The sequence below is a fragment of the Gracilinanus agilis genome, chromosome 5 (genome assembly GCF_016433145.1).
Source record: "Gracilinanus agilis isolate LMUSP501 chromosome 5, AgileGrace, whole genome shotgun sequence".
In the NCBI taxonomy this organism is placed as follows: domain Eukaryota; kingdom Metazoa; phylum Chordata; class Mammalia; order Didelphimorphia; family Didelphidae; genus Gracilinanus; species Gracilinanus agilis.
The window spans coordinates 97,438,072-97,453,268 of record NC_058134.1 but is presented as its reverse complement, the minus strand read 5'-3'; the positions used below and the strand labels follow the sequence as shown (position 1 = coordinate 97,453,268).

The window sequence follows — 15,197 nt, the reverse complement described above, 5'->3', positions numbered from 1 at the left end:
TTTTTTTCTTAAACCCTTACCTTGTCTTAGAATTGATCATTGGTATTGGTTCTAGGACAAAAGAGTAGTAAAGGCTAGGCAATGCAGTTAAGTGACTTGCCCAAGGTCGCATAGCTAAGTGTCTGAGGTAAGCTTTGAACTAGGACCTCCTAACTCCAAGTCTGGTTTTCTATCCACTCAGCCACATAACTGCCCTAGCAAGGACTGTTTTTTGCTTCTTTTTTGTATCCCCAGTGCTTAACAAAGTACTTGGAACGTAGTTAGGAGCTTAATAAGAGTTTATTGATTAATTTATATTCTGCTCTGATCAAACCACATCTGGAGCATTGGGTCCAATTCTTGGTGCCACATTTTTTATCATAGGTTTGACAACTAAGGGTGTCTAGAAGAAAACAACTGGGGATGGTGAAAGGTCCAGAGATGACATCCTATGAGAATCAGATGAATAAACTGACAATGTTTAGCCCAGAGAAAAGATTTAAGAATCAAGAAACACAGTGGGAATGATCTGGGGCTGTAGTCTGCTACTGATGCTTCTGCTGAAGGAAGGGGGAAGTATCCTTGATACATTCCCCATGTCTGTTCCAAAATTTCTCCACTTTCCTCAAATCTTCAAGTATTTCAAGGGCTATCTTTTGTGTTTGAAAGGCTGCATTGGAGTAGGAATACTTATGAAAGTCCCATAACCATTTAGGATAAGCTACTTCTTTACCTAAAAGGTAAGGAAGTTGTCACAGAAATGTGACTGTCCCAAAAGCCTAGTCTCCAAAAGACAAAAAAGAGACCAGTCACAGGAGATCAATGTCCTTCAGATGTGGAGAATGTCCCCTGGGGATACCTTCTGACCAAATGCTTTTCTGTATTGATACAAGGAGAGAGGGGGACTCTCATCTACTTAAGATAATTGTTATATCCTTGCTGAATATTCTTTCCATGTTTTGGCTCAAGTAAATCATGTTTTGTCCACTCCTAACTGTTCCACAAGTTTTTCCTTTTATTCTAATCCTGAACCCAAGCTACCAAACCAGCCTGTGTCACTACTAGTCTATTATACACATGGAAAGAGATCAGACTCATCCTACTTGGACCCAGAGGGAAGAACTAGGAATACTGAGAGAAAATTCAAAGAGACAAATTTAGGCTTGATATAAAGATAGCAGAATAGGCTGTCTCAGGGACTGATGGATTCTCCCCTCATTAGAGAACTTCAAGCTAAGGCTGGAGGTCCACTTGTCAGGTATGTTGTAGAAGGGGATTCTTGTTCAGGCAAAGGTTGAATTAAATATCCTCTGAGGTCTCTTCCAACTCTGAGATTCTGTGATAAAATACAGAAGTAGGAGGGGGGGAAAAGATATGTACATGGCCATGAGCACAATATTCATTTTGATTAATTGTCTTGGAGTATTTACTTACTTTGTGGGAGGTTTTATTTATAGAGAAATGTTAACTGCATCTAAAGGAAATGTATCAATGAATTTTAATTGGGAAAATAGGGAGAGACTAAGGAACTTGGATTGTTTGGCCTCAACCTTCTCCTATCAGAACTAGATAAAACTAACCAAAAATAAATAAGAAAATAAGGGAAGTGAATGAAATTTTAGAAAAGTTAGATTTAATAAATATCTAGAGAAAATGGTATAGGGATAAAAAGGATCATTTGGCTGAAAAAGCCCAAGGGAAGGATTAACTCACTAATCCCTAACACAATACAGCGATGGTGAACCTTTTAGAAACCAAGTTTCCAAATTGCACCTTCATGCCCATGTGAGCCACCCCAGACCAGAGAGGGAGAAAGCACTCCCATTGGACTGCTGGGAAGAGAGGCAAGTGATGTGAAAAATACCCTAAGGCATGGTGGAGAGGGAAAGGGAATCAACCTTCAGCATAGGTTTGCCAATACCACCCTAGTACATAAAGGATTATCCTTTGGAAGTTAGAGACCGACTGCTGTCCGGTCCACTCTAGACAAATAAGCTCCAACAGGAGATGGTTAAGTTAACCATAAAGAATTTCCCAGTATTGGATTTTGACATCATGATGAGTGATTGAGGGAGACCATGAATTTATGGCTCTTCCCTGTATATCTTTAAAAATGTCAGTGAAGAATGGATATTCCTCGAAGGAATGGTAGGAAGGAGGATAAAAATGATTTTGCCCAATCCCTCCCAACCCTGTGATTTTCTGATTGAGCTGACAACTAACCAATAAGTCATCATTTATTAAGCACCAACTATATACCTTGCTGGGGTAAGGGAAGGTGGTGATAGAAAGACAATGGCTAAATAATTCCAGTTCTCAAGGAGCTTACATTCTAGGCATGGCCCCTATAACCAGACCCAACTGGCAGGCAGCCAGCACCCAGAATGTTAAATCAGAATCACCAAGAAAAAGGAAATCAGGGTGACTGGAGACAGTGGGAGTTGGAAAGCTGATTAGAATCAATTCTACCACCCCCCCTTACTCATAAGGATGTCTTTGATCACTATAGAGAAAGGATGGAAAAGCGTGAACAGCTTAGCACAAGCAGCTGGCTATCACCGCCCCTAGACTGAGCCATAGTAAGGGTTAGTCAGTTGTGGTCTTCACATAAAAAGAACAGTGCACTCATTCATATGGAAGGTTTTATTTGTTCACTCAGGTAGTCTTTCATGAGTGCATTGTGGACACAGCTGGTAAAAGACTGTGGGTTAGGGAGGGTACAAAGGACATAGCTCCCTTGGGGAGCTTAGGGCCTTATTGAGACCATCCATCATCACTACAGGAAAGAACATTCAAATTGTGTGTTATCCTCTGACATTATTTGTAACTAAGGACAGCTCAGACTCAGACCCTGTTGGCAAATCCACCTTGGCCATATTCCCTTCTTTCTTGTTCTACTACATTGGCTCTAATAATAGCTGGCATTTAGGTAGGCTTATGAAGGACTTTCTCATGCATTACAGCCATTTTTACAAATGAGGGATCTGAAGTTGAAAGAGGTTAGGTCACCTGCCCAAAGTCCCATGTATAGCAAGGAGCAGAGCTGGAATCCTCTAATTCCAAATCTAGTACCTACGCCACAGCCAAAGCCATAAATAGCATGGGCAAAGGGGTCTTGGCACCAGACCACTGCCATGGGGGTGGGAGAGAGAGGTCAACTTTCTGTCCAGAACTAGCTTTTCTCACACATTACCCCACAATCTTTGCTTGACATGAGACAAAAACACCCCAAACCACCATACCAGGGTCTTGCCCCTGGAGTGACTTCTCTCCCTAAACATCCATTCCTCCACAGTCCTCTTGGAGTAAGGACTGCCCCTTTTTCCCAATATGACTTCACTCTAATCAAACTATCTTCAAAACAGTACTTTCCTTCCTCACTCCCAGTCCCTACCCCTAACTGAATTTACTCCTAACATAGCTAAAGCTAGTAGCCCCTCTAGCTGTAACCGTTTCTAACAGCTGAGCACTCGACTTCCCTGACTTGTTCCACCACCCCTCACTGCTGCTTCCCCATTATCCCTTATCCCTTCCCTAAAATCTTCAATCAATCCCAATAGTCTCTATTGAATGCCTACTGAAACCTGTGTCTAGGCAATGGAGAAGAATAAAATGTAGAAGAATCTGACAATCTCTTCTGCCCTGGGGGAGTTTATCCTGAAGGTTGAATTAAGGACAAAATAAGAACACTGCGTTTCTATTTTCCATATTCAGGGAGAAAGAGTGGAAGATTTGAGCCGGAATTGCTGAGACGCCTCCCTCCATTGCCCATGGCTCTGTTCCATCTCAAACAGTCTCTTTTTTCCATTCTAATTCCAAAACTTTGTCCCTGCTGCAGCCAAACTAGATTACATACTGTTCCCCAATCTCATCCTTCCCTCTCCTGATTCCATATATTTGTACACATTGTCCTTGGAACAAATGACTACCCCCTCCATATATTTGCCTGCAGAAATTCTTTCCTTCCTTTGAGAGAAAGATTTACCAAGGTGCCACCTCTTCCTCTGCCACCAAATAAAAGTGGCCTCTGCCTTCTTGAATCTCTCGTGCCATTTTTTAACCTCTCCTATGCACTAAATCAAATTCCAACTTCTATAACACCAGAATGTAAGCTCCTTGGAAGCAGGGACTATCTATCTTTGAACTCCTCACTCTGTAGCACAGTACCCTGCACACAGTGAGCAGTTGAGAAACTTTGAATTAAGCTGAATTGCCCTCAAGGAGGATACAATCATGTTATTCACATAAAACAACTAGAGAGCATCTCTAAGTAACTAAGTATCTCCTTGAGATATTTTATATTATTTTGTATTTACTTTTGTATGATTAAAGTAGAATGGAAGTTCCTTGAGAGTAAAGACTTTCATTTTTGTCTGTATTCCCAACCTTGCACAATGTTTTTTGCACATAGTAGGTGCTTAGTAAATATCGAACTGGACTGATAATCAAATTGTGTGGAACAGACAAATTGTATAGTTGAGAGAAGGGAAAGATTGGCAGTTTCAGAATATAGTCATGACCTGTGACAACCTTGTTTAACTTTGGGCAAATTACTTAACTTCTCTGGATTCCCCATTTGTCAAATGTGTGTGCTCATAGAGTCTCCTCGTTCTGTGAATAAAGCACAAGTTCTAAAGGGTTCTACCAAGCTGAAGAGGTTTTAAGGACTGGACCCAGTGACTGACATGTTTCACCTTAATTTAAGTTTTAATAGATTTAGCTTTGGGTTGACAGATGGGTGATGATATTTTTGCCTACATCAGCTCTCAAAGACTATCCACTAAGTTAGATTGGGGTTAAAATCCCTGATGATGGAGGGAATATTCCCAGCAATGAACTTACAGATCCTTGAACTTGTGAAAAAAAGTCAGCCTCTCAGGGTGGTTATATGGATATGTCATTACTGTAGGTGTTGCCCAGCCATTGGGGGGTGGCTGAACAGATACTGTCTTGTGAATATAATGAAATATTATTGTACTGTAAGAAATTATAAAAGACACCGTTTCAGAGAAAAACCTCAAAAGATGTGTATGAACTGATGCAGAGTGAAGTGAGAAGAATTTAGAGAACAATTTATACTAGAACAACAATATTTGAAAGAGAACTTGGAAAAACTTGAGAACTCTTGTAAACATGATGGTCATCCATGATTCCAAGAGGATTGATGATGAATAATGCTACTTACCTCCTGATGGAGAAATTGTCGAATGAAACATACATTTGGGGCCATGACCAATGAGGAAATGTGTTTTGCTTGACTGACTAAATATTTGTTACAAGGGGTTGTTTTATTTTTATTTTCAGTAGAGGAAAGAAGTATATGCCTGATTTCTAAATTAATTTAAAATGAAAGAAATGAAAAATGCCTATTGTGAATGCTAAAACACTATAGAAGATCTGAATTTCTCTTTTTTGTTTTTATATATCCATACAGATTAACTACTATCTGTGTGTTTCCCTTCTCTGAGCCTTAGTTTCTTCATCTGTTGGCCTTAATGAATACTGAAGTCCAAGCCAACTCTATATCCTAAGATCTGTGGTCATTTATTGAAATCTATAATTGATGAGAATTAGACATCCTCTTGGAAGCAACAGTATTAGCTTCCTGTTAATTCCCATAATGGCTTTTTTGTGCATCAGTAGGTAGAAACAAGTTGGTTTGTAGTTTAAACCTCTAAACTCTTCCATCATGTTGAAGAAGAGCATGGACTAGCAAACTCAAGAACCATTGATGTGAGAAATCAGAGTGATAATGACCTGTACAGAAAAATGATGCCATCCTTCCCTAAGGCAGACTCTTATGCTGAGAGCCACAGAAGGTAGAAACATCCGTAGTCTGGAGATCATTGATAGTTTAAATTTAAAATTTAAATTTAAAAGTGTTGAGGAGATTAGAATGTAAAATAGTGAAGTGTTGGACTATGCAATGAGGTGCCAGAAGCTTCAGAGGACACTGAGAATTAATTACAAAGGTAATCCTACCTAGGTCCTCAGTTCCTCCAAGTCTCCTAATCTTTAATGTTCTCTGCTTCCTCAGCTAATCTTGTATTTGATTATCTGTGTAAAAGTTGCTTCTTTCTGAGAATGTAAGCTCCTTAAGAACAAGAATTGTTTAAATTTTTTCTTCTTCTGTATATCCCAGATGAACTTAGAACTAACTTCTTAAAGACATATGGGTGTGTCCGGGGTGGAATGAAGCCAAGACAGACTAATTTTGGAGCTCAGGTCTCTTCCTAATTGGCCAAAGGGTAAGATTACATACCTGGAGCTACAATTTCAACAAATGTCAAAAACATTTATTGAGCTACTAAATCAGGGGTCAGCAACATATGGCTCTCAAGCCATATCTGGCTCTTTTGAGGGCCAGATATGGCTCTTTCTGCAGGAGCCATAAAGTCAATTTTTTTTTCAGGCGCTGTTACAGGAGCGCATACTGTGAGCACTGTACGGCTCTCACGAAATTACATTTTAAAAAATGTGGCGTTTATGGCTTTCACGGCCAAAAAAGTTGCTGGCTCCTGCACTAAATACTAGGCTATGGGGAATAATAGGGTCACCTGTTTCAAACTAGAAGAGACCTTAGATGTCATCAAATATATCTCCCTCATTTTACTGATGAGGAAACTGAGATCTAAAAGGTGACTTGCCCAGGGTCACACAGCTATTAAATGGGAGAGCCAAGATTTAAACCCTCGTCCTCTCATCTCAAATCCTCAGGCCTTTTCCATGGCACCCTACTAACTGCCCCTTTCATCATCTTCCCTCAGAAGCCCCATTATTTTGCTAGGGAATAATGTATTGAGCCAAATTCAGTACTTGGACCCATAGAAAGGACCTTGGGGGACAGAGGGTTATTTATTTAGCACCTTTAACTTTTGAAGATCTTCAAAATCTCATTTGGTCCTCACAACACCTCCATGACTTTAATGTTTCAAGGGTCTCTGATTTCACCAGGACATAGGCACTCCTCCCAAGAGTGATGGCTACAAAGCTTCCATACTATAGTCATCAGCTTATTGACTTTGCGTGGCCACAAAATGCTTTGCCTGCTTGACTGACCCTCTGGAGACAAGGTTCTTCAAATTTAATTCCTGCCTGTCCTCAGATGCCAAGACATCATTGGGATCAAACTTCAAGCCATTCCAGGATTTGCCAGGGCTTGTGCTCTCCTGGCATAATCAGCAGGAACACAGGCCACCTTTAATCCAGAGGACTTCAAAGAAGAAATAAGAACAGGGATACATTATCATTTGTAATGATTTCCATTTCCATAGTGTTTTCCAGTTACTAAGCAATTGCCTTACAGAGATTCTTTACCTGGGATCTATGAACATTTAAAAAAAATATTTCGGCACCTGTTTCGATACAATCGGTTTTCTTTGTAATCTTATGTATTTTATTTCATTTAAAAGCATTATTCTGAGAAGTGATCCATAGGTTTCACCAGGTTGCCAAAAAGGTCCACCACACCAACCATGGTGATGTGATAGCAGATCAACCAGCTATCACTGGTCCAAATGGTCAAGTTGTGAGATTGTCCTACAAATTGGTGAGTTATTAACAATTCTGAAACTCTTCCTGACTCTAATAACCCCCAGATAAATAAGAGGTGGTTAGGTCACACCAGAGAGCAGTAAATGACAGAAACAGAACTAAAACCAAGTTTTCCCCTCATGCTTAGCCTCTACCAGTCACTATACCAGCCTATATCTAGACTTAAAAGAATGTGGAATGGGAATGGACCTTAGAGATAATCTAATCCAAACCTCTTTTTAGATTGTAAATTCTCTGAGGGCAGGGACTATATCTTTATCTTTGTATCATTATTGTATGTATGTATATTGCTTTCTCTTTGTATCATTAAGGGTCTTGAACTTTTAAACATTTTGTTAAATTAAATGAAGAAACTAAGATGCAGAGAGCTGACATGCCATGTTCTCTACATTTCTCATCAAACTATACTTTTTTTTAATCCTTACCTTCTGTCTTAGAATCAATACAAGTATCAGTCCCAAGGCAGAACAGTGATAAGGCCTAGACAATTGAGGTTAAGTGACTTGCTCAGGGTCATATAGCTAGTAAGTGTCTGAGACCAGATTTGAACCAGAGTCCTCTTGACTCCAAGTCTGACACTGTTCACTGAACTACCTAGCTGCCCCTGATGATACTACTCTGGAATCTCTCTACCTTTTCCACTATGCCCCTGAAAACTCATTATTGGGGAAACCCCTTCATTGTGTAAAAATCTCTCCATCTTGGTACTCATTACCACCCCTGGTCCTTCTGATTAGAGGGTAGAGCCATGAACTCCAAAGCCTCCATTTGAGGATGAAAGTCAGCTCAAAACATCTCATTTCTCCTCCTGAGTAATTTCTCCTTCACCAACACTTTTCAACTTCCTTTTGTGTGTTGTCTTCTCCAATTAGATGGTAAGCTCATTAAGGGCAGGGACTGTCTTTCTTTTTGTATTTGTATTTCCAGCACTTAGCACACTTAATATATAATAAGTGTTTAACTAATGTTAATTAATTAAAAATCTTGAACCTTGACCATGCCATACACACTCCCATATTCCCAGCCCTGGATATTTTTTTTTAAGTTTTATTTGCAGCACAAATATCCTGGACAGAGAGAGAGAATAGGATAATCAGTTATCCTCTCAGTGGGGTAGGAGTGGCTAAAGAAGCATGACATTGGTTCCTGGATGAAACTAAATTTGGAATTTGGAAATTTAATTTAGTTCAAATATGATTCACTTCAAATCCTTGTTATGCTAATTGAGTTGTTAGTTAACCTCTCTAGACCTTCATCTCCTCATCTATAAAATGTACTAGATTACCTCCTAAGATTCCTGCCAGCACTAAATCTATGCCCCTGTCTTTTATGTGCCTAAAGAAGCCAAAAGCCCTCCTAGGTGAGATATGGGAAAATTACCTAAAAGAAGTACCACATACATGCTCAGTCTCTGTCTGTGACCGTCTTGCTCTGACTATCCCTTTGCTTCTCACTCTTTCTGTCATTATTTCTATTTGGGAAAGCAGCCTCTATTTCCTGAAGACAGAGGGACTCAGAAGTTGAGTCCCTCTGTCTAGTCCTCTGACATTTCCTTGGGAAAATGCTGCCAGAAGAACATAGGGACTAAGCCTCCTTAAACAGAATGAAGAGAATTTGCGTACTCATGGAAAAAATGCCAGCCTGGGAATCAGATAATCTAGGTTCTGCTCTTAGCCCTGCCATTGCTATATCTGTCTCATCCAAAGTCATTTGCCCTCCCTGGTTCTTGGTTTCCACATCTGCATTATGAGCAAGATGGACTAAAAGACTTCTAAGGTCCCTTAAAACACTAACATTTGAAGAGTCTATGAATTTCCTCTCCAACTCTCTTCAGCTAAGCCAGGGCCACAGAAAAGGGCCAAACACCCCAGTGCCAGCCTCTTCCCAGGTTCTGAACCCTAAAAGCACATGCTACCAGTGAAGCTCATTTTCCTAATTATTGGGCTCCTCTGTCGGGAAAGACCATGGGGAGCTTAGAGACAGTCAGAACCAATCAACTCAGGTCAGTCTTGCCCCTGTACCAAGGAAGGCACTTTCAGGTTCCCATAGACCAAGAGGCTGAAGGATCACAAATCTAAAGTTGGAAGAGACCCTGGAAGACATCTGAAAAAGAAAATGAAGTGGCATGCCCAAGATCACACAGCTAGTTAACAGCAGAGGCAGGATGTGAGCCCAAGTCCTCTGACCTCAGTTTCAGGTTCCCTTTCACACTCTCTGGCTCATGCCAGGACCTACCTACTGACTCCTTTGGCCTCCTTTAAGTCCTAACTAAAATCCCATCTTTTACAGGAGTTCTTTTCTAGCCTCTCTTAATTCTAGTGCTTTCCTTCATTTAATAATTTCCTATTTCTCCTATAGACAGCCTACTTTGTTTATATTTTCCCCATTAGATCCTTAGCTCCCTGAGGGCAGAGGCTATCTTTTGCCTCCTTTCGAAGTCTCAGTACTCAGCACAATCCCTAGCATATAGGCGGTGCTTAATAAATGTGGCTGATTGATTGATAGCATAATGGGAAGAAATATTCTGACCCTATTAATAGCCAGCAGAGAGGACAGCTGGTGACCTGGACAGGAGCTCCCTAATCACTGCTGTTCTTTGTCCACATCCAGGCAAAGTTTTCAGCAACACTCCCAGTTTTTACATGCAATTCACATGGTGGTGTAGAAAGAGATGCTGGTTCTGCAAAGAACCTGGGATCAAATGCTGACCCTGCCACTTCGTGCCTGTGGACTCCGTTGGGCATTTAACCTCAAAGGTCTGCTTCCTTCTCTGTGAAAGGCAAGTGGGAGGTGGAGTTGGACTTGGTGATCACTAAGATCCCTTCCAGCTCTAAAGGAATGATCCTATGAGCCGTTTATCCAAAGGTGCAGATGGACAACTCCAAGGGAAAGAATTTGGGAGGGAGGTGGATGGGATTAAGGTCATCCAAGTGTCTAGAACTTCGGAATCATTTTCTGGCCAGGGTCAGGCACCAGGAAATAGTCAGGATTAAAGTTTTTATCTGTATCTATTGGCAGAATTAGGTCAGCCTGTGGTCAGGCTTAAGAGTTAGTACCTGGCAGGGATTAGAGGTTGGTCAGGACATCCATTTGGAATCAGCCAGTAGTAGGCAGGGTAGGACTCTGTAAGTAGGATTAGTGGGTTAGCCAGTGGTTGGGTTAGGAGGTAAATCTATGGTTGGAATTAGAGGTCACTGTGTGGTACAAATAGTCACTTGGCCAGAGTTAGGGGTCAAACACCGGCTGGAGTTAGGAGCGATTCCCTGGCCGAGTTAGGAATGGAGCAGCAGGCGTGGTTGAGAGTGGCTGGGATCATGGGATAGATAGCATATGAACAGTCAGAATGAGTCCCTGGCTGGGGCCTGGGCCCAGCCTAGCAATCAGCCCCTAGCTAGGGTCAGGGGTCAGTTGGTAGCCACAGACCAGAATGGAGTCAGCCAACTAATGGGATCATAATGCCCAAGACCTTAGTTTCCTTAGCATCCTTCTCTGGTCACTGAATTGTCAAGATTACAGGAAAGTCTTCAACCCAATACACCCAGGGGAAAGCAGGGGCCCCTGTTAGGGAATGTAAACATCTGCCAGAGGTATGGATGCCTCGAGGATACTGAACTTGCCTCCTCCCCCTGGAACATAGGTAGGATGCTGGCCGAGGCAGCAAGATTGAGGAGCTAACCTCCAGGCTACAAAGTCCTGAGCAGCTCCCCAGATATATATACATGCAGACCTATTCCTCGGCAACATCACTGGTTTCTCCTCAGGATAATTATTTATTATTCATATTCATCAGCATCTTCATTAATGATTCATAATGATCCTTAATTATTATCCTTAACAATAAGAGCAGTAAATAGCAGTAGAGTCCTTGAGGTGCCTGAGGCCCCAGGGCCATGTCCCTCCCGGGCAGTTAGACCAGCTAATGCCCCCAGGGCAGCCGGGGGGAGGGTGGGGAAGGACCAGAGACCCACAGTCCAACGCCCCCAAGAGGTGCCAACCTGGCCCTGGGGCTCCAACCCTCGCCCTGGCGGTGGGGGGGGAGGTGGGACAAGGGGAACCTGGTGGAAGGAGAATATCCCGAGCTCTGGGGGAAAGGAAAGTGACCCCATTGCTCCCCTCTAATCCCCCCACTTCTGACCATTCCCCAGTCTCCTCTCCAGGGGAGGGAAGACTGTATAGGGGAGAGGGCCCAGGGTTGTGCAGGGCCACAGGGGCCTGGGCTGAGCCACATGTCCACCTAGCTGCCCCACTAACTGCCCGGGTCTGAGCCATGTCTGTGCAGGGGCTGGGAGGTCAGGGCCCCCAGCTGCCCGGGCAGGGAGAGGCGTCGGGCAGGGCCGTCGTGGGAGAGCTCTGAAGCCCCTGGAGGGAGCTCCTCGCACGCCAGGAACTGGGAAACCTGCAGAGAACAAAGAAAGGGGTGGGAGACAGAAAGAGGGGTCAGAGGAACCTAGAAGATCAGATATCAGGGAGATTTAGGAGGAACAGAAAAGAGTCAGGGAACAGAGAGGAAGAAACAGAAAAGAGGATGGGGGGAAAGGAAGGTTGAGAGAAAGGAAGGGAAAGAGGGCGGTCAGTGAAATGGAAGTCAGGAGAACCAAGTAAAGGACTAGAAAACAAAGAGGGGCATCAGAGAAGCAGAAGGGAGATTCGAGGCCAAAAGGGGAGCCATCAGGAGAATGGGTATCCCTGAATGGGTACCAATAGGCAGCCGAAGGATGAATGACAATTTCAAGATGGACAGGAAGGAGCTAGCTGAGATGGCTCTGGGGAAAAGCCTGGACAGTCTGGGGTGTCCTAAGGAGTTTTTCCTCTACCCTCCAGGACTGGGGAGAATCAGAATAGTTTAAAAAAAAAAAAAAAAAAAAAAAAGGAGAGTTCAGAACCTCAAGCCTCAGGACAAAAAGTCACTAAATTATGCACCATCCCAGCTGCATCCCAACTAGGTTTTTAACCCAAAAGGTCAAAGATGGACAGAAAGGACTCATATACACAAAATATATATATTTATAGCAGTGTTTTTTGTTGTAGTAAATAACTAGAAACAAAATATATGTGCCCAGGAGAATGACTAAAAGAAATATGGTACATAAGCTTCTGGAGACTGAACACACTGCCTCCCCCAAGGTCTTGGAGGAAGGATGCTCTGAGAATGGAACGGCTGATTTGTGGCTACAGCTGATCCTAGACCAGGGTGAGGAGACACTCGCCAGCCTCCAAATAGGGCTCAAACACTGAGGTGAGGAGCACACTCCTTTCTCTGTACAGGAGACCATGCAGAGAGTCTAGAAATGGACCCCAGCCCTCAACCTTGGCCCACTGGGCTATCAGAGGGGCTGCAGAGAACCAGGGAGAGGAGGAGAAGGAGCATTTTGTGTATGCTGACAGGTTTGTTGGTGAGATCTCTGCGGGGGAGGCCAAGAGTGGAGACTGTCACATTTGCTGATGTGGGCTCTGGTGTCGGCAAACAGGAGCAGGCAGCATATGGAAAGGGAAGGAGTGAGTGCCAGCTGGGAGGGGAGGAAGGAGAAGAGGAAATGGGCAAAGGCTGCCTCAGAATGCACCGGGATGGACAAGGACCGACAAGCTACCTCTCCTGAGGAGCTCAGGAGTGGTGCTGGGCCACCTGAAGCCTGGAGATGGGAGAGTTTAGAGCTCTATCATCCAATGGAGGAAGGGAAGATGATGGCCTTATCAGTTAGCCACTTCATCTTAGCCTCAAGTGCCCTTGCCAGAGCAAATCAAGGCAGGCCTAGGAGGTATTGAATGCCTCAGAGGGGATCACAGTATGAAATAAAAACCAGCATGGTTTTGTAAAGAACAATTTTCCATTAAACTAATCCAACCTCCTCCTCCGTTGGTCAGGAGAGCAATAAGGAACATGTGACATACTGGACAACATGTGGGGAGATTATGAGCTAAGCCAGGGCAGCCAGTGGCCTAAAGATAACCCCTGGTGCCAGTTCTCTTTTCTTTGACTGGTCCCTTCACACTAAGACTGAATGAATGAATGAGTGAATGAACATATGAACAATCAAACTCCTGAATGGGTCGGTTTAGCTCAGTAACAAAACAACAAATCAGTCAAACCAGTTGCTCAGGTGCTCCATTGGTTTTCTGAATTTCAACCAGCTGTTCTAAAAGCTCCAGCTTTTAGCATCCCCCTCGATCCTCCAGCCCCTTTCCTCTCCTCTCACCCACCCACTCCCTTCCTTTTTCCTTTTGTTTTTTTTTAATTAAAATGTTTTAGTCACAAGTAGAAACAATTTCACCCCCCCTTTTTCCTCCTCCTTTCTGCCTTCTTCCACCTTCATTCCTCTGGGCTAAGAGACCCCACAGCTGTTGCTTGTCCTGCCAACGAGGTCAATGTGGTTGCTAAGCGTTGGGCCAATGCAATCAGTAGATGTACACTTGGTTGAGGGGCAAGGGACAGGGAATATTGTAGGGTCGTAATATCATAGATTGAGAGCTGGAAGAGACCTTAGAGGCCTTCTTGTCCATGTTGCAGATGAAGAAACTGGGGCTCAGGGAGGTTAAGTGATTTGGCAAAGGCTGCAGAGGCAACAAGGAGCAGAGCTGAAAGACAACCCCAGAGACTTCAAATCCAAGTTCTACATTTTCCCATGGGCCATGCAGCCTCCAAAATAAAAGATGGGGGGAGCAGGGAGAACTGAGGAGAGGATAGATACCCTTAGGGTTCAAAACATTTGGATGTTAGCAACCAAAATTTGATAATCAATCAAAGAAACTGCTGAGCTAAAAGGGAGGAAGGGTAGCTACCAGACTTGGGAGAGGCCTTAGGCAGAATCAAAGTGGGGGCAACCTGCTGCAACTTACCTGAGAAAGCGAGTTAAGGGTGAGAGTGGGGATGGGGCTGACAGGCAACAAAGGGGAGTCGGAGGAGAGACCAGGTGCAGGGGGAGTCACGGTGCTGTAGGCTGGGGGGACCAACGTCATCTGTCTCTGTAGCAGCTGCAAGACAGCTGCCATGTCAGTGCTGAGGCGTGTCTCCAGCCTATGGGGTTGATGGGAAGAATGGAAAAATGGGCAACGTGGAAGGAGGGGGCCACCTCGACACTTCAGTGTCTGGAATGAGGGGAGCGGTAGTGAGCAGGTGCAAGGACCACATTTCAGAGAGGCAGGGCACCCAGCTGCTGAGGATGGGCTGGCTGATGGAGCTGGCTAAGGACAAGCTCACCCAGAAGGACACTTCAACTCAGTGGTGTGCTGGATCTCCATACAGATCCGTACAGTCTCACTTTGACTGGGACCCCCTCCCTATTCGTTCCCCAAAAGGAGACTCATGTACACACACCCCCGCAAACACACACGCAGAGGCTGATCCACATCCACATCCACCAACACAAACCCCCTTAGCCCATTTTTAGAATTCTAATTCCCATCTCTTGAAAGACCAAACCCCAATTCCTGTGAAAGACATGTACATGCATACAGCTATGCAGAGAAACATGTACAGAAATAAAGGCATAGGTAATGAGGAAAGCATTTCCCATACGTTGGAATGTGTATTGTTATCACAACATGCAGATCTTCAAATGCCCCACATAGAGTCCCACTTATTCTGTGCCCCCAAATATGGACAAATTCCGGCACACACGACATGCAGCCCCAGGACCTGCTGAACAGGAAAGTGCAGGGGAGGCTGA

General features: G+C 43.7%; 1 protein-coding gene across 1 annotated transcript in view; it reads right to left on the bottom strand.

Annotated features, from left to right (window-relative positions):
- Positions 1-11,323: 11,323 nt before the first annotated feature.
- The window catches only part of KCNH2 (potassium voltage-gated channel subfamily H member 2), a 57,810-nt gene continuing 53,936 nt past the window's right edge, over positions 11,324-15,197 (bottom strand). The window contains exons 17-18 of the mRNA XM_044678963.1: positions 14,368-14,545; positions 11,324-11,929 (exon numbers count right to left, since the gene is read on the bottom strand). Coding sequence (XP_044534898.1) covers positions 11,780-11,929; positions 14,368-14,545 — 328 coding nt within the window. The 3' untranslated portion in view covers positions 11,324-11,779. The remainder of the gene's footprint in view (positions 11,930-14,367; positions 14,546-15,197) is intronic.